General features: G+C 35.4%; 2 protein-coding genes across 2 annotated transcripts; both read right to left on the bottom strand.

The window, feature by feature from the left end:
• Window positions 1-24,089: 24,089 nt before the first annotated feature.
• On the bottom strand, window positions 24,090-27,476 carry LOC126972887 (NADH dehydrogenase [ubiquinone] iron-sulfur protein 6, mitochondrial). Its single transcript, XM_050819999.1, has 3 exons — window positions 27,261-27,476; window positions 27,001-27,177; window positions 24,090-24,220 (listed from the first exon to the last, which is right to left on the bottom strand). Exons 1-3 carry the CDS (start codon window positions 27,378-27,380, stop codon window positions 24,155-24,157), a joined length of 363 nt encoding a protein of 120 aa, XP_050675956.1. The 5' UTR covers window positions 27,381-27,476; the 3' UTR covers window positions 24,090-24,154.
• Window positions 24,228-26,978, bottom strand: LOC126972842 (tigger transposable element-derived protein 4-like). The gene has a single exon (XM_050819937.1). It carries the CDS (start codon window positions 25,469-25,471, stop codon window positions 24,494-24,496), a length of 978 nt encoding a protein of 325 aa, XP_050675894.1. The 5' UTR covers window positions 25,472-26,978; the 3' UTR covers window positions 24,228-24,493.
• Window positions 27,477-27,552: the final 76 nt, after the last annotated feature.

Below are 27,552 nucleotides of genomic sequence, written 5' to 3'. Positions count from 1 at the left end.
CGTTCTCGTGTGTAGGGGCCCTTATGTAAAAATTTCGTACTTGTTCATTATCATTAAAAGTACTTGGTAACACATTATTTTCGTTATCATTATAATCGGTATAGTTCACACGTCTAGCTGTTCTTATGGTTACATCGGTATTGCAACCTGATCCCGTCGCCGGCGTTGGCTGTACGTGTTGCGAGCCGCGACGAGCGTTGTCAGCATTTTGCCGATGTGAGAACTGCGGCCTCGCTTGTTCCAATGTATTATAATTATTATAGGATGGATTATTTTGATTCAAAGGATTATTCTGGTTCCTATTATTGTTTCTTAATTGTAATGAATTATGCGGAGAAAAGTTATTACGGGGCCTTTTCCCATTTTCTGTTTGAAATGCATAATGTGGTGAATTATTACGATGAGAGGTGAAATTATTAAAAGACCGTTGCAATTTCGGCGAGTTATTGTATGTACTTTTCGATGCTTGTTGATTAAAATTATATTGGTGAATGTTTCGCCGCTGAAAGTTTTGATTAATTTGAGTGGACCTTGTTTGTTTTTGATCATAAACTTCTTGAAAATATTGTTCCTCTAGAACAGCTTTTAATGCGTATTCTAATGTTGAGACATTTTTCAATCGCACTAACCTTACTAAATATTTCGGCAAATTAAACAAGAAAATTTTCATAGAAAGATCCGTGTATATATTTTGTTTAGATAAACTAGCAGCTGCATCATCGACAGTTTCATTAATTTTGGCTATTAAAATACTCCTTATTTGTTGTATTCGGTTACAAAAACCTAAATAACTTTCGCCTCTATTTATTTTCAAACTTTCTAACTCAAGGACAAGGCAATCCTCCGTCCTTGGATCCCCAAAATTGATCCTGTAATATTTGTTTTAATTCAACCCAAGTCTGTATTGATTCTCTTTCACCAATTAAGTTAGCTGCTTCCCCGACTAATCTACTAGTAATTGCATTAAAAAGATATTCATTTTGTACTTCAGTTCCTCTATATAAACTAATAATGTATTCTGTTTTGCGGATGAACAACGATAAGAGTCTTGTCTCTCCACTGAATACTGAAATTATTTTCAAAACTTCCGAAGGTACAACTACGATTCCTTTCATTTTTATTTATTAAATAAAATTCAAATACAAAATAAGTAACTAACGTGAGATTTTAATCACTTTACTAACTAAATTATATATGCAACGTGCTGGACGGGCTTTTTCTAATCCCTATTATTACATAAAACACATATAAAGATCACCAGGAAAATATAAAAGGAAATTTGACAGGATAGTGAAAAGATTTACTCACATAACCCGCTTCTCCGCCCTCCTTCTGTGATCAGTGATTCTGGTCAGCTTGCTCCGCGCCGTGTCTTCTCTTGACAAATTTATTTTTGGTTCGTTGACCCGATTAATCGTTAAAACGAACGTTAGGAGTCTGCTTTGTTGCCCGAAAATTTTTATTCGCGATGGCACAGAGGACCTAAACGACAAGGTCACTTACCGGCTGCGCCAGTCAAGGAATAACTGAATGGTTACCTACTTTATAAAAAAATAACTTTATTCAATAAACCCGATTTACAATGTTTACGGAGCAAAGACTAGACACAGAATACTTAATTTTACGGAAACTTACATTATATAGCTTATTCTAACAAAGAGAGTCATATTTCTGTGGGAAAGCAATTTGGTACATCAGCAATAATTTCTGTGGGAAAGTAATTTAGTACATCAGCAATATTGTTTCCAGAAGGTTCTACACGTGTAAAGTAAATGTACCTACGACTTGTTGCTATGCTCTACTTTGGCTGACAAAGCATAAATCTATAGGGTTAGCACCCTTAACTCGCTCTCTTTTTTTTATGTGTCTGAGGACCTAACAGGAAAAAGAGTCGGTACAATAAGGCCTGAAACTAAAGCGCACTACTGTGAAGACTATTTCGAAGAACTTGTTATTGAACCAACACATTTTACTAGGGTACCTACTGTACTGTAACTTTGCTTGATCTTGTTTGTTCGAATACAAAAGTAGACAACGTGTGTCTTGACTTAGTTGCGGAGGTCAGTGCTCACAAATTTATATCTTTTAATCTCAACATCATGAGGGATAAACTTTTGCCAAAAAAAAATCTTTAGGCTGCTTAAGAATATAAAATCGGGCAATTTAGAATGTGAATTAAATTTAATTAACTGGCAGAATATTTCACAAGCGCGTAATGTTAATGACATGGTAGATCAATTCAGACAGAACGTTTTGTGGTTGTATGATGTTTTAGCTCCGCTGAGGACCGTATGCATACGTGACCATCAATATCCATGGATAACTTATAATATTAAGTTACGTGAAGCTCAACTAAGGGCCACAATAAGCAAGTGGGAGGTGTCTAAAAGATCTTCTCTAAAAATCTTCTTATTCACTGTAAAACTTTATAAGTTATTTAGTGCAAGTCAGGATGAAGTACTAAAGTTACAATAGCATTCAAATGAGTATAGGTAACAAAATTCATTAACAAAATTTAGAACATTAATTCCAACTATCTTTATCATTCAAATAATCTTTCACATTATAATAGGCCTTAGATGTTAATTTTTTTTTCTATACATTTTAATATTTTAATATCATTTGGGAGTTTATTATAAAATATAACACAATCCACTTTAAAAGATTTAGCAATTTTACGGAGCCTAGTAGGTGGAGTTGCGAGTTTATGTTTGCTTCGAGCATTGACACTGTTGTATATCACTCACTATTCTTTTTAAATTGGCTAATATGTTTATGAGCATATAGGAGGTTCTCGTTTATGTACTGGTAGTGTACTGACATAATATTAATTTCACAAAAAATTTCTCTCAATGAATCCCTTGAACGCATTTTATAGACTGCTCGAATTGCTCTTTTCTGCAGCACAAATATGTTGTCAATATCTGCAGCCCTACCCCACAATATAATTCCGTAAGACATGACAGTATGAAAGTAGCTGAAATATACAAGTCTAGCCGTTTCAACATCTGTCAGCTGCCTAATATTTTTTATTGCAAATACTGCAGAGCTAAGTCGATCGGACTACATAAGTTTTTTATTTGAGCACCTCAATGTAGCTTAAAGTCTAATGTAATGCCTAGGAATGTTGTCGTTTCTACTACATAAAGTTTGTCATTATTAATTTTATAGGTGTTGGTTGGTGCTTTATATTTGGAAGTGTAAACCTTATACATTTTGTTTTCCTTTCGTTTAAAAGTAAGTTTGGGAATCTGCTTGGCGAGACATCTTGCGTGTCACAATCACATTATTGTCGATTTTGAGAGACCTTACTTAAAAAATTCAAAACTGATTTATTTTATTTATTTATTTTCATGTAATCTACAGCGTCACAATTTATATACAATATAATTACATTATAAATTAGAAAAATAAGGCCTAAACTGATTTCAGTATATAGGTATTAAACAAAAGAAGTAACATTTTATGATTTAAACAAGACAGAATAAGATAACAAAATATTTACAATTACTATAATAAGCTACTTAGGAAATAAGATTTACAAAATAAGGTTACAGGAGTGTGTGTACGTGTATGTAAGGTTGTGTGTAGTGTATTTGAGGTTGTATGTAGTATGTATGTGTGTGTGTGTATGTGTGTGTTTGGATAATCATTGCAGTCGATGTATATTTCTTATTTCTTTTTTTAGCTGTACTTTGGACAAGCAAAAACATATCTAAATTAAAATAAGCTTTATTGTAGGTGAGAGCCAGACGTTGCAGATCAGAGTTTTGTGTGTAGTTGGTGTTAGCTTGGTACAGCCAGAAGGTGCGTGTGACGAGTTCTAAATGATGGGACGTTCAATGAAAAACTCGCTAATAAGGAGGGACAATCAATTTTACCGTTTAGCATTGCTTGCAATAGCAGCATATCGCTTAGCTTTCTTCGATTCTCTAGTGTCAATTTCGTAGGGCTTACAAGCTTCTTCATAGCATGAAAAGTTTTTAAATTGCTTGAATGTATGGATTCAATCCTTTGATTGTGTATGTTATAGTAAGGTGACCAGATGTTGCTTGCATACTCAAGTGCACTGCGAACATAACTGAAGTACAGACTTTTTATGCACTCTATGTTGCTGAAATTACTAGTTGCGCGTTTGATGACTCCCAGCTGCTTATATGCTTCATCTGCTACGATATTAACCTGGTCGTTCATAGAAAGCTTAGTATCAATTTTGACTCCCAAGTCTCTAACTGAGCTCACTATTGATACGCCGTTTATCTTGTAATCGAAAATTATTGGTTTTACTTTACGTGTCAATGTTATGTAGTGGCATTTTTTAACGTTAACAACAATCCTATTATTACTATAATATTCAGACAAAGCATTCAGGTCTGTTTGCAACTTGTAACAATCATCAATGTCACGTATTTGGAGGAAGATTTTTTGTCGTCTGCAAACATTAAATGTTGGCTGTGAGTAAAGCAGCTTCCTATATCGAATAAATAGGCAATATACAAAAGCGGGCTTAGGATAGAGCCTTGTGACACACCTGATGGTATTGACACGAAGTCGCTTCTAGCACTACCCGTCACAAGAGCCTGCATACGATTCGTGATATATTAGGTGAACCATCTGTGCCGATTCCCACAAATTCCGAGTGCATTTAACTTCTGGAGAAATATTATGTGATCCACACGATCAAATGCTTTTTCAAAGTCTGTGTAGATCACATCTACTTGATACCTCTCATCCATGCACTTTAATACGTAATCGGTGAATACTGCCAAGTTAGTCACGGTGGAACAATCCTTCATAAAACCATGTTTTTCGAAGGGGATAGACCTAGCAATTGTTGGGGTAATCCGTTTGTAGATAACTGTCTCAAATAGTTTGCTTATCCCATTGAGGATTGATAGTGGCCGGTAGTTCTCAATTTTAGTTTTTGATCCACTTTTATGAATAGGAACTATTAAAGCTTCTTTCCATTTATCTGGGAAGGCGCAGAAAACGTTAAGGGATAGATTAAAGATTGTGGAAAGGGGCTTAGCCAAGAAAGAAGCACATTTATGTAGAAAAATTGAGGGAATGCCATCGCTACCGGCTCCCTTATTTGTTTCCCACGACTTTAGCAATTTGAGAGTTTCATCTTCTCGAATAATAATATTGGATATCGTTTCGTTGTGTGTAATGTTTGTGAAACTTGGCTATCGTTTGAATTAGCTGGCTTTACGAATACGCTTTCAAAGCCATTGCATACTGAGATTTCATCGGAATATATAGATTGTCCCAACGTGAGTTTTACGGGATACCCATTGTTATTGATTTTCAGTGATTTTAGGTAGGAGTAAACAACTTTAGGATCTTTACGAATTATAATCTTGCATGCGCTCTGTATAATCTGTAAAGCATTTCTTTTGAATAATTTTTTTCCTTGACCTGAGTATCACAAATTCATCATAGTCACGAGGATTGTTAGTTTCCTTTCAATTTCTATGTTTTTTAAGCTTTACCTTTACTATGTGAATCAGAGATTTAGAGTACCATACAGGGAATTTAGATTTGGACTTAACTTTAACTGGGATGCAGTTGTCTATAGATTCTTTTAAGCATGCGTAAAAATATCGGTAATGTCGTTAATTGAATCCACTGATAGAATTTCGTCCCGCTTAATTGAGGACAAAGTATCGTTAATTTTAGTGTAACCTTTAAAAAGAAAACTTTCCGAAAAAAGGATTAAATTAAAAAAATTGTACAGATGTGAAACATCTCAATCAATTATATGTAAAAAAAAACAATAAATTATTTACAAAAAGTCTTAATAAAAATTAAAATACAAAATAAATTATGTACCTATAAGGATTAAAATCAAATACCAATGAAATTAACAACAATAAAATTAAAATTGGCCAAAACATATAAATTAAAAACACGCTTTGATAAAAAAATATATATATTTTACTCATAAGATTCGAACCGGAATCACCACCACGTTAGACCGTGTCGAACGACAAAGCTATTCAATAATCAATGAGCGGGTTGAAATGTGTGGCTGAGACGTCATAAACATTAAGCACGGATTTTGAAGTACCGTCGCAAGTCATTTTACACCAACACAAATTTACTTAGTTTCATAAAGCGCAAAATCACAATGGTTGAATTTAGTTAAATATTACCGTTACTGTTGGTTCCACGTTGTAATGAATAGCCCTTGTGTTTGTTTAATTATTATGAACTATCAATATCACCATATTGTAACAGTAATCTAATCAAACGTCGAAGAGTGCACTCGGAATTCAAAGGTTTTCAGGATGTACGGTTAATTTCCGTGGAGTAACGCCTGTATTTGAAGCACAGATACTAAATTTCCTTATAAAACTAATGTAAAACAGACTTAATTTATAATTTTTACTTATCTTTTGACTTCAACTTTTACGGAGGCAACCGCTCACTGATACCATGACACTTTTACACCGTAAACATCCTCACACTACTCAAAATTATTAAATACAATTAAAATTTTAGGAAGCACTAGAGACACGTTATGACGTCGTACACGTCAATCATATATATTATATTTATATATGGCCACAGATACAACTGTGTAGCAACTGTTATGTAAGGTGACAGGGAGTCCTTATTTTTTTACTAGTCCGTGATTTTGCCAGAAAACATGTTACATTGAGTGTAAATAATTTTAAGGTATTGATGTTATCGGCCATTTCTGTCGAAAGAATCAATTCCCGAGGTATTTAGACGCCCGAGCGCAGCGAGGTCGGCTATAGTCCGAGTAGGAATTGATACTTTTACCCGAGTTAAACACTCTACTTTTCATTTCGAATATGAGAAAAATAAAACTAGTTGTTTATCTAAGCACAGATTAGTATCCCGCCAATTTATGTCGACTTTTTAAATTTTAAATATAGAACTTACCGCGTAATTGTTGCGGCTTATATATATGCGGTTGCCGCTCGAAGAAGTTTGCGCTAAGTTCACACTGGCTGTTTAGAAAGTCACATGGCCGCAGCATTTTTAGTTCTTTTAGTTCATTAGTTCTTTTTTACATAAAACTATTCATCGCAGTTCTATTTTTAAAGTTCATTCCGGCCCTTCGGTGGGAAGTAATTTGTATGAGTTTTTCTCTCTCTATGGAGGGAAGCAGCATTTTCCACCCAATAATCAGATCAAAGCAACATTACTTTCCGAGTATGAGAAATGAAAAGATAATGACAGAGTAAATTCTTGCGGCCTTACAAATAAAATTGGCATAAAGTTATAACTAAGCATTTATGCGTAGTTCCCTCGTTTCTTGGTTTACCAAGAATATGTAAAATGTTTACAAATAGACATTTTGCTTACAAATGGTTTCTTCGGACGTATAACGTTTCCCGCGTTCATTTGTTAGGCAGCTTGTCATTCGGAAAACTTCAGAATTATCATTGTATTGACAGTGTCGTCAACGATATTGTAAACATTTTGCATTTTCTTTGTTAACCATCAGTTATAACTTTATACCAAGTTTATTTGTAAGGCCGTTCATGTTTAAGTTCAGAACAAAAGGAGGGATGGAATAGTAGAAGAGCTAGAACCATTGATCATAAGGGTGATAGTTTCAGTAGTAGTTCAGAGTTCAGACGAATCTATGGAAATAGAAATGTTAGAATCAGCTTTTGATTATAATGAATAAAGTATGTTTATCTTCCTTTATGGCTTTTATTTTATGCTAACCACAGCTGTATAGTGGTTGTCATTAAATATTGTAATTGCACTTGCAGGTATTTACATTATTTATTGCTACTGTAGTTAGTAATACCATATACAGTTTATTTGAATTTGCCCTTCTTTTGCTAGGTTCAGCTTTCTTTAGCCAGACACTACATAGGCCTATCAGATGACAAACTTTTATGCTATCGAGTCTGCGGCACACAAGAAGTCTGCATTGCACCTTAGAATAGAAGCATTGCACGCAAAATGTCTTTGGCCGATATTACACAGATTCATCCTATTCTTTCAGAAATATTAATAAAGGGACAGGGAGAATTATTATTTATTACTCGAATTGTCGGGGACCCAGTGCTCTGTTAACGGCTGGATCACTTGGCGTTGCATAGAGACGTCGCTTCATTGTGTGTCTTCTACCGCATTTATCACGGGGATAAATCGCTCTTCGGAACACCGAAGAGCGATTTAACCTGATTCCTGCCGCCGAATTCCACCTTCGTACGATACACCACAAGTTAGGATATCATCCCCACCATCTGGATGTGTGGCGGTCCTCCACAGTGCGGTTTTCAAGGAGCTTTCTTCCTCGTACTACAAAGCTGTGGAATGAGCATCCTTGTGCGGTGTTTCCGGGACGATACGACATGGGTACCTTAAAAACAAGCGCGTACACCATCCTTCAAGGCCGGCAACGCTCTTGTGATTCCTCTGGTGTTGCAAGATAATGTGGGCAGCGGTGATCACTTAACACCAGGTGACCCGTACGCTCGTTTGTCCTCCTATTCGATAAAGAAAAAAAGGGAGAAACACTTCATCCTACAATTTTCTTTTAAATTTCTGTTCTACTCTGCCAAAGATGTATCATACAGTGTTGGTCTGTTTTCTATTTCTTGAATCAACATCGATACGTCCATGTCTAGTGCATGATACAAGTCAATCTCTAGCAAGTGCAGACAACAGGCTAAAGTAAGCGTCCTCTGCGTTAGCGCGTGTAGACGCGAACGTTATATTTTATTGCTGCACTTTTTGTACGGCGTGGTCTGTCAGATCTACGAGGATATTTTGTGTGTCAGACTTTTTGCACGTCGTATGCGTTGGTGCATATAATTTTATCGGTTTTATTATCACAGACTAAACAGTGCGTCACGTCTGTAATAGGTCTTTAGAATATGGGTGTTAGTTGTTACTTTTCGTTCTCATGGATCTGTTATCTGTGGTATCAAATCTGTAATCATGTGATGCCTGATGGTAAAAAAATATTATTGTTATTGTCTATTCAGTTATCAGCAATCAGCATTCACAGAACACTTTCGGACTTCAGTCTTTGAATTTAAATAATTGATTTACAGTGTAACAGAATAAAAAAAACTCAGAATGCCCGAAAGCGACGGTAACAAACCAAATGAAGCGGATAACGAAGGTGTCGACTGCAATGTGCAAACAGAAGATTTAGACGGTTTATGTTTTTTAATTTATTAATTAAATCTCAAATTAATTTAACAGTTTTGATGAACTATAAAATATGTTTCTGTTGTCACAGAATTCGATCAATTGGATCTGAAGTTAGATGAATTAAACCAAGCATTGGATGTTTTGGAGCAAAAAAATGATGATATACACCAGAAGTTAAAGGATCTTTTGCAGTCAAGCAGAGATGTAAGAAAGGAAATCCAATGTGCAAAAGACAAGTTTTAAAGAATCCTTTCATGATTTTGGGTAACATTTAATGTTACCCATAACACATAAATTTTATGTAGTTTTAATTTTATAAGAAAATTATTTATCAAAAGGTAGTTCTAAAATTTGTCTCATTATGAGACAGAATAATTGTTCAATAAATTACATCTACTAATTTCGAAACAATTTAATATTAATTCATTATTTTAATGGACTTCTTAAAATTAAGAATAAATTATTAAGCTCATTCCAATTATAACAATATTTGTGCTGTATTAAAAGCAATAAGTATGTAGACAAGATTGACTTAATGCATTGCTTGTTAGAAAAATATTTAATTTTGTATAAATATAACATTTATAGAAATATATTTAATTAGAGAAAATATGTTTGTGATTTCATTACTAATTAATAATGTCGGTACCATATATTTTGTGCTACAGAAAAAGACTATTCACACTATACCCTAGTAGTTCCTAAAGAATCATTAAGAGAAAAATTTAAATTAATTAACATTTTATCTGTTGCACCTCAATGTATTCTTGGTAATGATACACATATGTTTGTAAACACATTAACAAATTTCTTAGAAACTGTAATAATAACAATGTTAACACTATGAACAAACATAAACTTGCCTGCTACTCGGTAAGTTGAGTTAATTAGTTTTTTCTTGGGTGATGTCTATGCTTTTACAACATGATCCCAGAAAATGTACAAAACAAATGTGTTATGAAATTTAAAAATGTTTATGTGGTAAAGGTCACTATAACAAATGACTTTTTTAATGATACCACAGATTGAGGATTCAAACTCAAATATTTTTATACAAGATAGTATTGAAAATCACTTATTGAAAGTCAAAAACTACCACACATTCAAAATAGTGCCTCAGACCTGAGAAGCTCGGCTAAAAGAAACTCTTGAAGGCTTTTTTTTACAAAATATGGATTACAATGTAATATCATACAATAAACAGAGTGATGGAGTGACCACCCTCAGGCTATTAAAAGAGAAATAATATTGTGTGATAATATTATGTAATATGATAATGATAGAAACAATATTTCATGAAAAAAAAAGAAGTCTGCTGAGTTACTTACACTGGTTCTTTATACTTTTTTGTAAGTTTACGGCATTCAGAGATCTTATTTAGAATAAAAATCCGAATTTGAAGGACAAATGAGGCAACAGCATCAGGGCTACATGCTCAACAGACTTGCAACATCAGGGGACTCCCCACACCCATTTAAATGATGTCTACCACTACCCATATACTATGCAGCAAGTGTTTTTATTCATGACCAAAATGTAGGTATCTTAACAGTGACACAGCTAGTGAAAAGTTTGGGTTGTGCACTACAAACTATGCAGGGCTATGTTTGCAAAATTTTAGACAGGGGGTCTGTTGGCTGTTCCATTTGATAATAAGTATAAATATAAATAAGGATAGTCAGAACATCCTTATTTGATTCTCTGTTGACAACAGTCATGACTTTGTTTTTAAATTAAATGCATATTTTTTTGACCTTTTTGAAGATAAAATGGCATTACTTCAATTATATATAGCTTCAGTTATTATTATAATATTGTAGGTTTATAACATAAACATTTTTATTTTTTTTATGGAAAAGGAGGGCAAACGAGTGTACAGGTTACCTGGTGTAAAGTAATCATCGCCACCCATATTCTCTAGCAACACCAGAGGAATCACAGTAACATTGCCAGCCTTTAAGGAAGGTGTACGCGCTTTTTTTGAACGTACCCATGTTGGATAGTCCCGGAAACAACGCACAAGGTAGCTCATTCCGCAGTTTTGTAGTATGTGGAAGAAAGCTCGTTGAAAATCACAATGTGGAGGACATCCAGATGGTAGGGATGATATCCTAACTTGTGGCATGTCGTGCGACGGTGTAATTCGGCGGAAGGAAGAAAGGTGAAACAGCTCTTCGGAACACTCCCCGTGATAAATGCGGTAGAAGATACACAATGAAGCGACGTCTCTACGCAACGCCAAGGGATCCAGCCGTTCACAGAACACTGGGTCTGACTACAGAATTCTGTTGGACTGAGGAAAGTCAGCGCCTGTACAAGTGTTGTTTGGCTCCTGTTCAGAGTTTTAAGCAATATAAAAGGCAATGCACTAAATTGTGGTCCACAGTGATGATATTGTGTACTGACTACCCCTATTATGTTGTGTACCCGAGCCAGGCCTGTCTCACTTCCCGAGTAGGTCAATTATATTATAGTATTAAAAGAGGTACATATGTCACTAGCGCGCCGAAAATCAATCGCCTAAATGGAGTCAATTGGTTCCTTTGGTCGTAGTCGCTCTCTCCATACAAAAACGGTACGCACGCGTTTGTTGTTGACAGGATTGCGTACAATTTGATATAGGTACACCATTAAAATGCCGTCGTGTGTTATGGGAAGATGCAGTAATTAAGAAAATAAAAAGAAATCATAGATTTTTTTACCACAGTTAAGAAATCATGAATTATAACATTTTATTTGATTTCATTAATTCTCTAACAAAATTTTCATACATACGATATTCTCTCATACATACGATGGGCCAAGCCGAATGCCGCAACGTGATTCGAGTCTCGAGTGCGGATAGATTAACGTACAGAAATGGCGAAATATTGATGTTGTCTGTTTCGAGATGATCGAGGTAGTATATTTTAGGAAATGATGTAAAAAAAGCGTTGTTCCAGTGAATGTTATAATAAACACGTGTGTATAAAGGTGGCTAAACTATCAAACTACAAAAACAAGTTTTAGGGTAGCTAGCGGACGTAGACAGTGAGTGCTATTTGCTTACGTATGAGTTTTTTTTCAGTAACACTTTCCCTTTCGGCATATCCCTTGCTAACTGCAGAAGAATCAATGGATCATTTTATTCTTCTCCTATTATCTTATTGTAATAAACCCTCAACAAAAAGACATTCATCAATTATATAAGATACAAAAAATGATAATTGTAAACTTAAAACTTTTTGGGAGCCGTCGTTCGTAAAATTGTAAAAATGGGATAAATAAATTTCGGTTTTGTTTTGTTATTTCTGTATGTTTTTCATTATTTTATGTACAAAAAATTGATATCATCAATGTGGCTACATGCTATAATTATTTTTTTATAAAATTAATGACACTTTATTTGCCAAATTTCAATGCAGTTGCAGTTACTACGTTAAAACTTTTACTTCATGAACTCATGAATGAATCGTATGTTAGGCATAAATCACGGTGTACGGTAAAAAATCATATCTGATGGATGATTCTGTATTTATCTATTCAAATTAGATTTATCTCTTTTTCGCTTGCGATAATTGCATTTACTATCCATAATACTTTAATGAAGTTACCTAAGTTACCTAATGTAAATCATTATAAGGACCCAAATGAACTATATGATTCTGTTATTGATGTTATCAAAGGTATAATATATAATGTTATATTTAAGCCAAATTATATACAGAAAAATAATTCATTGTCTTTCAGTGATTGGGCAACGGTGGGAATTCATATTAGCAGGAGGAAATTATACTCAACTTTAATTACCCAAAACAGTATAGAAAGAAGCGTAATCGGAGTTAAAAGAAGAGATAAAGTTAAATTGAAAGATATAAAAAGTAGGACTAAATTCAAAGACGCAAAATCAATATGCAGAACACTAATGTAGCGATGGATAGGACATATGTTAAGAGAAAAACAAGATAAATGGACAAAAATAATAACCGACTGGTATCCAAGAGATGGTAGTAGAAGAAAAGGGCGACAAACTAAACGCTAGGAAGATGAAGTAAAAAGAGTAGCTGGACCTAAATGGATCCAAATAGCGAAAGACAGAGAGGCGTGGAAATCTTTAGAGGAGGCCTTTGTCGAAAGACAAGCTGTTTAACTTAACATATAATTTAGATTTAAGTTTATATTTAGTTAAGTATCATTTATAATATTTGTGAACAACAATAAAGGCTTACTGTAAAATAATAATATACTTACTGTAAAATAATCGACATACAAGCCCCTATTGGGGAATGTATTAGTACTAATGTACAAAAATATAACAATGAAGATTTTTCTTCAATTAATTTAAATTAAGTTATTTGACAAGGGAGGACAACTCTTGCAATATCATACAAAATGGGCAACATTCACCAAATATAAATGTTACTGCTATAGATAATCATAATATAAAGCTCATAAATATTGTTCACCAGAATATACAAGGTATCTCAAGTAAGGAATTAGAAACTGAACTGTTTTTGAGCTGCTGTAATATAGATATATTATGTATTACAGAACATTGGCGTAAGAGTCATCAGCTCCAGTTTAGTTTTAGAGAACATAAAGTAGTCAGTTCGTTTTGTAGAAGTAGGGCAATACATGGAGGTTCCCTAATTATTATTAATAATAGATTAAAATGTAAAAATAGAAGAGATATTGTTAATCTCTCTATAGAACAACTAATTGAGATAGCTTGTATAGAACTAGAGCAATTTATTATTGTAAGTGTATACCCCACTGCATCATATGAACAATTCCAACATAGAATGGAGGAGGTACTATCAAAATTTAGCAAAACTAGCAAGTCAATTATAGTGTGTGGAGATTTTAATATAAACTTGCTTGAACCTTCGGCCAATTGTACTAGCCTTAAAAATTTATTTCAAAGTTTTAATTTGTTCAATGTATTTTGGGAACCTACTAGAATCACTTCTACAACAGCAACCTGTTTAGATAATATTTTTACAGATGTTACTATTACTAGTAAACTCATAATTAATAATCTTCAGTCCGACGATAGTGGGCAACTTATAAAAGTAAATACAAGATTGGACAATGTCAGACCAAAAAAGGTGACGATTATACCAGTTACGGGTAGCCGTCTTGAGAGGTTTAGAAATAATTTGGTAAATACGACACCATTTTTACATTGTGGTGAAACTGCTAATTTTCACTATAACTTAGTCTTCAATTCCTTCTGTGAGGAATTTGACAGGATTTTTACTCCAGTAACGGTGACAGTAAACAACAAACATAGTTTTAATGATTGGGCAACAATGGGTATCCACAAAAGTCGTAAACGCTTATATGACCTTTATTATGAGAAACATTACAATAATAGTGAAGAATTTAAAATATATGTAAAAAAATACTCCAAGCTCTTTAAAATAGTTTGTCATGAAGCGAAAACACGTTTCATTGCAGATAAAATTAAAAACAGTAATAATAAAGTAAAAGCGACTTGGAGTGTAATTAACAATGAAACTGGTAGATCGAATTGCCGTAACACCTCTATCTGTTTAAATATTAATAATCGCGTTATAAATTCGGAAATAGAAATTGCAAATGAATTTGATAAATACTTCTCCGAAATCCCGATTGTCACGACCAAATACCTTAACTCTTCGCCAAAAGCAGCATATGATATGCTTAAATTGCACGTACCAGTATCTTCTACTGACTTGAAATTTAAGTATGTTACAGGTAGCGATATAATAAAAATCTTCAAATTAATTAACCTAAAAAATACAAAAGACCTATGGGGCCATTCGACTAATATTGTTAAATACATACTTGACATTATAGCACCTGAATTAGCAATAATATTTAATGAATGCATAGATGAGGGTGTGTTCCCTGACCTCATGAAATACAGCAAAGTTATACCTTTGTTTAAATCGGGCAGTTCTTTTGACCCTGCTAATTTCAGACCTATTTCAGTGCTGCCTGTTTTTAGTAAAATTTTTGAAAAACTTTTGCTTCAACAGCTACAAATGCATTTTTGTAAATTAATGAACAAAAATCAGTTTGGTTTCACTAGGGGTTTATCAACAATTAATGCGGGTACTAGACTCATTGAGCACATCTTTGACGCCTGGGAAGAGTCACAGGATGCATTGGGCATTTTTTGTGATTTGTCAAAAGCATTTGACTGCGTCCACCATGAAACTTTACTCCTAAAACTAAAGCATTATGGAGTAAAAAATAGAGCCCTAAATCTGTTAAAATCATATTTAAGCGAAAGAGTTCAGATAGTCGATGTAAATGGCAAACGGTCTTCGGGTAAACCTGTGCGAATAGGTGTTCCACAGGGTTCTATTCTCGGTCCTTTCTTGTTTCTTATATATATTAACGATCTACCGTTTGTGGTAGATGATAGCCATGAGATTGTATTGTTTGCTGATGATACTTCACTTATTTTTAAAGTGAAGCGACGTGCGGATATTGATGACGAGGTAAGCAATGCACTCTCAAAGATAGTGCGTTGGTTTGAGACGAATAATCTGCACTTAAACAGTAAAAAAACAAAGTGTTTACGGTTCATTACACCAAACACAGCGGAGGTACAAACCAACGTACTTATAAATGACCAGAGATTGGAACTTGTGGACACTACGGTCTTCCTGGGTATCACGTTAGATAAAAAGCTTCAGTGGGGTCCACATATTACCCATCTAGCAGACAGACTCAGCTCTGCGGCATATGCAGTTAGAAAGATTAGAGAGTACACGAATGTTGCGACCGCTAGATTAGTGTACTTAAGTTATTTTCACAGCATCATGACGTACGGTATATTACTATGGGGTCATGCTGCTGACATTGATATAGTGTTTGCTCTGCAAAAGAGAGCTGTTCGTGCTATATATCAGCTTGGTTATAGACAGTCTCTCAAAGAAAAATTTAAAGAAATAAATATTATGACTGTTTATTGTCAGTACATTTATGAAAATTTAATATATGTTCACAAAAATCGTCACCTTTTTGCTCTTAATAGTGATTTTCATTATTATAACACTAGAAATAAGGGATTGCTTGTAACTAATTCTAGTAGGCTTCATAAGATACATAATAGCTTTAAGGGTAAATGTATACACTTCTACAATAAAGTCCCAGCCACTGTTCAGGCATTATTTATAAATAAATTTAAATGTTTTATAAAAAAAATGGCTCTGTCGTAAATCCTATTACTCCACTGCTGAATATCTAAATGATCGGACAGCCTGGGACTAGATTGTGATTATTTTATAGCAACTGTACAATATTGTATATTTTTATTGAAAAGAGCGCAAAAAAAAGAATGCTGGGAGAGTTTCTTGCGCCGCTTCTTCTCTCTCAGAGCGCCATTTGTTTCCGAAGCGGTAGTAGTATCTAGTAGTATAAGAAATGACATCAAAAAGAATTCTAAAGGAATCAATTTTGAGAAAATAAATGCCTTTTATGCCTTTACTTTATTTTTATTTTATTTTTATTTACCAAATTTCAATGCAGTTGCAGTTACTACTTTAAAACTTTTACTTCATGAACTCATGAATGAATCGTATGTTAGGCAGAAATCACGGTGTACGATAAAAAATCATATCTGATGGATGATTCTGTATTTATCTATTCAAATTAGCAAATAAGATTTGTCTCTTTTTCGCTTGCGGTAATTGCATTTACTATCCTTCTTTGACGTGTAATCGTAATGTAGTGTGCTATTGCAATGTTAAATTATTCACGTGTGCGTTACTGTATCATTTATAAACACCGAATGTTGTCTAGGTAACCTATCTATACTTTAAAATATCATTGGTGTAGGTATCGAAATCAAATTACGCGCGGCGTCCACACGGACGTGGCTATCCAGTAGGGACCATAGATAATAAACATATAGTAGGGACTCACGAGCAAGGAGATTGTTTGTCACCTACTTAAAACAAAGAGAGTAACATAAAAAAGCAAAGAATATTAAAGATCATTGACATCCTAATTTAAATTTTTTAAGCTTCATAAAGCCGCTGAAACAATCTAATTTAAAGTGATTATTATGAAGTTACCATTCATGATATCTACCTATCAATTACCTATACTCATCATCATCATCAGCCGGAAGACGTCCACTGCTGCACAAAGGCCTCCACCATATATCTCCACGACAACCAGTCCTGCGCTGCCATCGTCCAACGTATTCCGGCGATATTGACCAGATCGTCGGTCCATCTTACCTACCAACCTGCCTACCAACACTGCGTCTTCCGGTACGTTGTCGCCATTCGAGGACTTTACTGCGCCAAAGGCCATCTGTTCGTCAGACTTTGTGCCCTGCCTACTTCAGTTTCGCAATAATCTCAGCTCTGTCGGTGACTTTGGTTCTCCTCATTTCTGATTCAATCTCGCAGGGAAACTCCGATAATAGCCCACTCCATTGCCCTTAGAGCGACCATAAGCTTTCTCATCAGTCTCTGTCGACGCCCCTCTCGGAACGACCAACCATTGCCTGGTCAGGAGTGTAGTGCCTATCCGACGTCCACGTCGCCGATCACCAGCGACCCGCCTCATTTGGCACTACAAGTTAGCAGATTGGGATAAGATGTGTTCCTATTTTGCATCCTACCCTTGGGGCAAGGTTTGTTTCCTTTCGGATGATCCTAGAGCCTGCGCCGTTGCAGTAGCCGATGTGATAGTGCAGGGCATGAATATTTTTATACCAAGCTCTGTAGTACCGATTGGTGGCAGATCACAGCCCTGGTTCGATGCGTCAGTTAAAGCAGCATCTGACTGCAAAAAACAGGCGTATCGATCAAAATATGGGGCATAACTTTGCGAGGCGGCCATCTTGAATTTCAAAAATGATCCCAAATTCGTTCTATGCTCTCTCGAGAACCTCTGATAGGATATCTATATTGTTGAAATAGTTAAAACAATACTTTTATAAATAAAAGCTGGCAACGACGCCGCAGTCTCGCTTTTTCGTTTCATCGAGTTTCAAATCACAACGATTCTAAAGAAGTTTCACTTCAAAAATTGTTGCAACAATAATTATACGTGTTGTTTTTATTAAATCTGAAACTTATATTTTAATTCATCTTTATAAATACATATAATATACTTTTTGTCACAATTTACTGATTAAGGGAAATGTCTATTCACTTGCAACATTATTTGGCTGTCTGTGTGCGTTTTGGCGAATGTAAATAAGTGACGCTCGCACACATAACGTCTAATGTTACTTCGATATTGACAGGAATTATGAATGAAACCTGAGCGTTTATTCTAACGGCCGTTTTCAATAACATATCTATCCTTGGTTTAACTTAATAGACGTAGACAAATCTTTCCTTTTCGCTTACTTACATTTCAATAAGCTATTGACAGATAGCATTGGACTATAACTATATTGGACAAAACTATGGATAGATAAGATCTTAATATAGCAATGTTTCCCCGACAGAGCACTGGGTCCCCGTCAATTCGAGCTGATCTACGTAACACGCGGTCAAATTGATCGAGCTGATACTGCGGTGCGCCAGACCAGAGATGACAGCAATACTCCATATGTGGCGTGTGGTGGTGTTTCTTCGAAGCCAATTTGGCTTTGCTCTCCAGATGACCGCGGAATTGCCAATCGCTCGAGATTTCGAGACCCAGTATTCCGATACTATGCGAGGCTGTAAGGGAAGTGTTGTCGAAGAGCGGTGATACGACAAATGGTGTTTTTAGTGGTAAACGCGCAAACTTGAGTCTTCTGGGGGTTAAATTGGACAAGTTTCAATTTGCCCCATTCCGCGACCTTCTGAAGAGAGGACCCGATAGAAGACACAAGTTTCTCCCAACACTGGTCGACGATTTCCCTGGAGAGAGCTGCATGTAACTGGAAAGCTGCTCGCCTATTTTGACTTCGTGCTTCGATTTCGCACGGGCGATTTGCCGCTTAAAAAATCTGGAGGCACGGTTATATTTCATCTTCAGAACTCTGCAGTTCGGATCCTTTGAGCCAAGCGCCGCAACCCAAGTTCGATACGCCTGTTTTTGCAGTCAGATGCTGCTTTAACTGACGCATTGAACCAGGGCTGTGATCTGCCACCGATCAGTACTACAGAGCTTGGTACAAAAATATCCATGCCCTGCAGTATCACATCGGCTACTGCAACGGCGCAGGTACTAGGATCATCAGAAGGGAAACAAACCTTGCCCCAAGGGTAGGATGCAAAAAAGGAACGCATCCTATCCCAATCTGCTGACTTGTAGTGCCAAACGCGGCGGGTCGCTGGTGGACTGCGACGTTGGCGTCGGATAGGCACTACACTCCTGACCAGGCAATGGTCGGACGTTCCGAGACGGCGTCGACGGCGACCTGGTAACTATCGGGATGTGTAGTCAGCAGAAGATCTAATAAGGACGGCATTTGGCTATCCACATCCGGGAGTCGCGTTGGTGACTCAACCAATTGAGACAGACCATACGCCAATGCAAAATTATTCACAGATCGCCCTGCGTAGTCTGTGGTACGTGATCCAAGCCATTCGGCATTGTGCCCGTTGAAATCACCCAAGACTACGATTTCAGCGGAGGGGATCTGTGCAAGCACGTCATCAAATGCCGCTTGAACGCAGCCCATGAGGTGATCACTTCACACCAGGTGACCCGTACACTCGTTTGTCCTCCTATTCCATAAAAAAAAAATTTTGAGTCGGTGTCATCCAAGATAGGTTTGTTACTACATACATAGTTATAGGTGAGATGTGCTTGAGTCGTGAGGAGGCGAGAGGAGAGAGCGGGTCGCGGCGGAAGGACACCGATTCCAAAAAGAACAATAATCGTAACTAGTATCAGATTTATTAATTAGATTGCATAAAAATATGCAATTATTTTTATACTTTTTAGCGCACATTATATCTATTGTTTTGGAATAGTGTTCTTGAAGGCGGTTGTTTTTTTGTTATAATTTTTTTTATAGAAATCCTAGATGGCCGCCGCGAAAAATTATGATTTTAACCATTTTCAACCAAGTGGACTATACCTCAATAAACTGCGAATTAGAGAAGACGGACTGGTATTACGAACTAAACTCTAGGGATGTCGATGACGCAGTTAATTATTTCTATGAAGTATGTAGTAAAGTGATTAGAGAGCACATTCCTTCTAAAATTGTTTCATATGGTCGATTCCCGAAGTGGTACTCCTCGAGTCTTAAAAAACAAATCAAAGAGAAACATAAACATCTAAAAAAATTAAGACTATATGGAAATAAGGCCGATGAACAAGCTTTTAAGGCGCTATAGTCCTAAAAAGTACCAATTTTAAAAATCTACTTAAAATACTTCTACAAATACTACGGTTCCAATATTTTGACATGTTTATCTTCATTTCTTTATCTAAATTATCGCTGTTTCGAAAACACGATTACGAAAAAAAATCTCGATAGATTTATTTTTTGAAAAATAGTCTTTTTTATTTGAATTGTTTATATTATCATAAAACTATGATAGCTATACACACAAAACTTATTTTATTAGTATTTATAAGTTTTCATTGTGGGATTTATCAATACGCTTTTTTAATTATTTTATATTAATTTTTTTCGTAATAAACCAAATGCGACGCCTTGGTTGCATGGCGCATGCTCGCTCAAGCCAGCAGTACGCCCGTGACCACTGTCAAGGAAGGTACTGTGTTCGTGTCTCTCTGGATCACATTACGTAAGATTTTAGCAAACAAGTACAAAGCGGGAAACATAGTAAAAAAATAATGATGATGCGACAGCGTATTTGTTGAAATATTTAAATGTAAGTCGGAAAGTACTAAAATAAAATTTACGTAATATTATTTTAAATATTATGCCAAATCTAAGATGGCCGTCGCGAAAAATTATGATTACAAAATATTGGGTATCGTATCCGAGGTTCTCGAAGGTGCAGAGAACGATTCTGGGATCATTTTTGATATCCAAGATGGCCGCCACATAAAATTATGATTTCAGCAATATGGGTATCGTATCCGAGGTTCTCGAGGGTGCAGAGAACGATTTTGTGATCATTTTTGAAATCCAAGATGGCCGCCGCACAAAATTATGATTTCAGCAATATGGATATCGTGTCCGAGGTTCTCGAGGGTGCAGAAAACGATTGTGTGATCATATTTGAAATCCAAGATGGCCGCCGCACAAAATTATGATTTCAGCAATATGGATATCGTGTCCGAGGTTCTCGAGGGTGCAGAGAACGATTCTGTGATCATTTTTGAAATCCAAGATGGCCGCCGCACAAATTATGATTTCAGCAATATGGATATCGTGTCCGAGGTTCTCGAGGGTGCAGAAAACGATTGTGTGATCATATTTGAAATCCAAGATGGCCGCCGCACAAAATTATGATTTCAGCAATATGGATATCGTGTCCGAGGTTCTCGAGGGTGCAGAGAACGATTCTGTGATTATTTTTGAAATCCAAGATGGCCGCCGCACAAAATTATGATTTCAGCAATATGGATATCGTGTCCGAGGTTCTCGAGGGTGCAGATAACGATTTTGTGATTATTTTTGAAATCCAAGATGGCCGCCGCACAAAATTATGATTTCAGCAATATGGATATCGTGTCCGAGGTTCTCGAGGGTGCAGAGAACGATTGTGTGATCATTTTTGAAATCCAAGATGGCCGCCGCACTTAATTATGATTTCAGCAATATGGATATCGTGTCCGTGGTTCTCGAGGGTGCAGAGAACGATTGTGGGATCATTTTTGAAATTCAAGATGGCCGGCGCGCAAAATTATAATAACAACAATATGGATATCGTATCCGAGGTTCTCGAGGGTGTCGAGGACGAATTTTGAGCGGTGGCCATCTTGAATTCCAAAAATGATCCCAAAATCGTTCTCTGCACCCTCGAGAACCTCGGACACGATATCCAAATTGCTGAAATCATAATTATGAGCGGCGGCCATCTTTGAATCTGCCAAACTTTGTTAAAGGCAATACATGTATATAGTTTATAGAATTAATCTGTAGAATAGAAATGCTGTAAAGTTTGCTTTAAATAAATAAATAAATATACAGGTGCCTACATCATTCACAGCTTGTTTGCTTTGCGGATGACATGAAAATCACATCCTTTTCTGATGCTGTCTTTGCAATCTGATTTAAACGCCTTGAACACTATTGCCTTCAAAATCAGTTAGAATTGAACGCGTCTAAGTGCAACATTGTGACATTCACTATTATTATTTAATTATATGCTTAAAGGTACTAAACTTCAACATAGCTGTGTTATTCGAGATCTGGGTGTTCACCATGATTCAAAGTTACTTTTTGACACTCAAATTGATACAATAGTTAATAAAGCCTTTAGAAGCTTGGAGATGCTCATGGTTTCATCATATGTAACTCAAAAACTTTAAAAATTCTGTACTTTTCCTTTGTCAGGAGCAATAGAGTATGCCTCTCAGGTTTGGAACCCATCATACTTGAAATATGTTAACCGCATCTAAAATATTGAAAGGAAATTCTCAAACATCTTTGTTATCATGTGAAAGTCATATACTGCTCTGATGACTACCTCAATCTTTGCAGTAAACATCATCTCCTGCCTTTAAAGAATCGTTGTGAAATTGCCGCTTATTACTCTCTTTTTAAAAGTAGCTCAAGGGCTAATTGACTGTCCAGACCTTCTTGCTAAGCTTCAGTCCAATACCGCTGTTAGATTACTGCGACAGCATGATTTACTAAGACTTCAACACACTAACCAAAACTATAAAAGAAATACTTTTACTTGGCAAGCAAGCAATAGCTTCAACAATCTGTCAAGTAGTGATAATAATCTAGATCTCTTCTGTTCAAGCGTAGACTCTGTAAGACATGCCTTAGCCAAAAAATTCTTTACTAATAACCCTACATCTTCTTAAGTTGTTACATTAACTTTAACTTTAGTATGTAAATTGTAATTTTCGAATAACGAATATGCTCACATTGTCAGTTCAATTTTTCTACTCTAGTACTAATTGTGGAAACCTATAATTGGCTCTCTATAATTATCATACTTTCCAAATAAATGGAACAATAATAAAATATGGATATCATTCTCGAGGGTACAGAGAACAAATTTGGGATCATTTTTTAAATTCAAGATGGCCGCCGCGTGAAATTATGCACATTTCAAAGCTGCACTTCTCTATATTTTCTTTGCAATATTTTCTACTGATTCCTCAATTATTGGGCTGGCTTCTATTTAGAAATCTTATTTGAAGAATATTTATTCTTCCCCATCTTTATTACTTTGGTCCTCTTCCTGATCCAATAATCTCTTCTTCAGCATCAGGATCTTCTAAATTTCTTTAACACCTCATCTCTTATTCTTCTTGTCATTTATATACAGTATGGTTTACATACCTATCATCATCATCCACAAACTCTGTTGAAGAGGATATCTTGTTCCTAGTCTTCTAATTTATATTAATATTGTGATAAATAAGTACACCAATATTTAGAATCTTATAAAAATAAAAAATAAATGTTCGCGGGACCCTAATATAGTTTAGAAATCAATGTAATAAATAAATTTGAGTCCTATAATTATACATTTGATGAATTTTTATGACTAACTGCACATCACTATTGACAATAAAGAACAGTAATTTGCTCCTTCAATGTAATTATTAATTAATATGAAACTTCATGAGTGGAGTAATTAATGTTAACAAGCAGGACAGCAAATAGAAAAATTTTAGAAAATTAATTAATAATTTAATAATAAATTTTAATTTAAATATATAACGTAATAGTACACTAGATATTAAATTAACACAGTTATTGCTATTAGCTTGCATGTGAGTTTTACATCCAGCATAACATAATATGTGGAATAGCTTAAAAAAAGTATACACAGAAATTCTCATGCTGTTTTAATCTATCCGGGGATTGCAGTGAATGAGTTAATTAAATTCTGAAACAAACTACATACTATATTACTATGATATAATAATCTATCAGAGCACTTATTACAGCAACAGGTGGTCAATGATGCTCTTTCTTAATAAATCTTAATCCACAATATCCACAAGAATGATCACCCGGTTTGTCCTGAAAAAAATCATTATTTTACTCAGCCATCAATAAACAGGTTTATTATAAAGAGTACTCTCCCAGAGAGCTGCTTAAACACATGAATGTTTTTTTGATAAAACAGTCAAAATCTGTTATAACAACATCGAAGGGACTACTCATATTGAGTCGTAAAAACCGATAGTTGTTGTTACCTATTAATACCTGTCACCGGTTGTTACCGGTGACAGGTATTAATAGGAAATATAATATGTATATTCATGTAGGAAATTAAACTGCATTTTGTTTACTTCAATACAAACGTATAATATAAAAGAACAATATCATTTTTGTATGCATAAAATCTGTAATTTTAGTTTGTTTGAAACACTTCTGTTGTGCATACACATTTTGTAATTCACATTGGATTTTAATCAGCGTATTGTCACAATTTCCCTGCATGTGGAACTCTTCATTAAAAAGAACAATCTTTCGTAATACACTAACAGCATTGAGACCGTCAATCAAAGTTGGCACTGTAAATTGTTCTTCCGAGTCTTCCTGTTCATTTTCCTCTTGAACTTCATGTACAATATCATCCTCCGTAGCTGGTGCACGAATTGCAATAGACTGATCTACATCAATGAACTCGTCTGTTTCAGTAGTAGATAAAGCAGGTCGTAAATTTTGGGCTAATTGAGCCAAAGAAATATTGTCGTCTTCATCGTCGTCAATCACATCATCTGAGGTTCTTGTTATAAGACTTGTAAGATCTTTAAAACCTGCATGCCCAAAGCAGTTAGCTATGGTTTTTTGTGAAACCTTTTCCCATGCTTCGGATATCATCAAGATGGCATCAAGAACCGTAAAGCTGTTCTGATTATTACTGTCAATGCTTTGTATTAACTTTAACACTTGCAGTCTTCTATAATGAGATTTTAAACATCTTATTACACCTATGGAAGGTTGCAGTACAGATGTAACATTTGGTGGTAAGAACACGAGTTTAATACACTTCAGATTAGTAACAGCTGGATGAGCAGGACAATTATCAACTAAAAGAAGAACTATCTTATTGTTTGCTTTTAATTCAGCGTCCCAGTTTCGTAACCATTTTTCAAAAATTTCCGATGTCATCCATGACTTCACATTGTTTTCATACGTTACCGGCAGTGAGCGTATGTTTTTAAAGCATCTTGGTTTCTTAGATTTCCCAATAACTAAAAGCTTCCTTTTACAGGATCCTGTCATATTTGCTGCAACCATGATCGTTAGTCTCGTCTTGGACATTTTTCCTCCCAAACAATTCTCTCCTTTGAATTTAAAGTCCTGTCTGGTGTCATATTGTAAAAAAGTCCGGTTTCGTCTGCGTTATAAATGTCTTCTAGACTGTAGCCTTCACATAATGTAGGCCACTTTTGCGTAATCCATTCGTCTACAGCATCTTTATCCACACTGGCAGCTTCACCACTCATTTTCCCGCCGACAATGCCATGTCGAGCCCGGAAACGTTGAATCCAACTAGACGAGCAAACAAAATCTTCACCAAAACGTTGAGCAAAATGGTTTGCTTTTTGTTGAAGAATTGGTCCATTTATTGGCACATTATTTGTCCTTTGATATTTAAACCACTTTAACAAAGCTTCCTCAATCTTCGATTGCCGCGTTGTTCTGGCTCGTTTCATTTTCAAAAAATTCTTGTTGTAAAGGATTTGAATTTTCTCCCTTTCTTTCCAAATGGTTGAAATTATCGAGTGAGATACACCATATTCTTTTGCCAGGTCTTTGTTTGGAATTCCTTTCTCTAGCTTTGAAATAATATGCGATTTTCTTCAATACTGATTTGTTTTCTTTTTTGCGACATGTTACAATTTTCACAGTTAACTCAACAATAATGTTTTGGTGCGTCTTGTGTAAAGATAAGTAACAAACTGACTTAAGAGATATGACGAAGCGGGCCTTGAGGCTGTGTGTCTATGTGCTTTGTTTCTAAGAATTACAAAAGACCCTAAACTTTGTTTACTTTTACGATAATAGCCATTGACTATTACACTGTGCCAGATGTGGATACAGTTACCTATTCAAATTGTTTACAATTCAGCTGAGCCGGTCGTTCTACAGATATAATTCTCCGAAAACATTAACCAAATGTGGTCGCTTAATGCGGTATGTCGTAGTAAACAATTTCGTAAAAACCAATGTTTTAGATAAGGCGGTCATATAACATTCAGCCAGGTCCTTTGATTTTGGTAAATTTAACCGGTATGTGGTTCTAAACGATGTCGCCATAAACGGTTTTGACTCTATTTAAAATATAATAAATAACACATATTCTTACTTTAAGTGTTCTTTTTTTTATGGAATAGGAGGACAAACAAACGTACGGGTCACCTGTTGTTAAGTGATCACCGCCGCCCACAATCTATTGCAACACCAGAGGAATCACAGGAGCATTGCCGGCCTTTAAGGAAGGTGTACGCGCTTTTTTTGAAGGTACCCATGTAGTATCGTCCCGGAAACACCGCACAAGGAAGTTCATTCCACAGCTTTAAGTGTCTGAACTAAGAATGATAAGTAAAATGTGGTGTAATCTAATTATGATATGCATCGTCTTGTAATGTGTCGAAAAATCTGATCATATTATAAGTGTTACAGACAGATGATGTTATGTATTCCATCACTTATTTACATAAGTCTAGTGAGCAACCAACACCATCTTGAAGCTTCTATGTGAGCGAGTAGTGACTCAAGCTCTAAATTGATAAGTTATATATATATGATATAGAGTTAAGATAATTTTATTTATAATTATTTCTAACCAGATTTATGTAGACACGCGGATGACCTTCTGGTCCACTTCCACCATCACACCACACAATTCTCTCGGTAACTTCTTTAGGTGGTACTGCAGCAATTAAATTTACTGCCCAATTCTGATTTACTTGCTTAGGTGCATTTGTGAATCGTACGAGGCGATAGTCATCGGAGTTCCATTTCTGAAATAAAGAGCAAATATATTTTTAACATTTTGGAAAAGTAGACCCAAAAATCAAACTAGACCAACTCAAAGAAGACGTACTTGACCTGTGTGAGTTTGAATATCTTCTATTTTACTAGCTAGGCATCGAACTGTAGTAATACGGCTAGCGGCACCATATTTACTAGGAAGATTAATAGATCTCGCCAAAACAGAATTCATTTTAATTTTTAGTGACTCTCGAGGCGCAAACCTCAAAGTTTAATGTTAGATAATACCCAAAAGGCCAAAACCCTAAAATCAAAATCCAAATAATACCTGACAATTGATTGACGTTCATCAACTTTATTTTTCTTTTCATAAGTCGCCCATTAATTTTGGGCAAGGCAGGCAG

Source organism: Leptidea sinapis, chromosome 27, assembly GCF_905404315.1.
Source record: "Leptidea sinapis chromosome 27, ilLepSina1.1, whole genome shotgun sequence".
NCBI lineage: Eukaryota > Metazoa > Arthropoda > Insecta > Lepidoptera > Pieridae > Leptidea > Leptidea sinapis.
Note: the sequence above shows the minus strand (reverse complement) of the source record. Positions and strands in the feature narration are given on the sequence as shown.

Bases quoted from the DNA above. Each gene is read 5' to 3' on its own strand.
- LOC126972842 (XM_050819937.1), bottom strand. From the start codon at position 25,471: ATGTCCAAGACGAGACTAACGATCATGGTTGCAGCAAATATGACAGGA.
- LOC126972887 (XM_050819999.1), bottom strand. From the start codon at position 27,380: ATGAATTCTGTTTTGGCGAGATCTATTAATCTTCCTAGTAAATATGGT. The intron at 27,178-27,260 runs GTACGTCTTCTT...TCTTTATTTCAG, and splicing joins TTCAAACTCACACAGGTCAA to AAATGGAACTCCGATGACTA. The intron at 24,221-27,000 runs GTTAGAAATAAT...GATTTTTTTCAG, and splicing joins CGCGTGTCTACATAAATCTG to GACAAACCGGGTGATCATTC.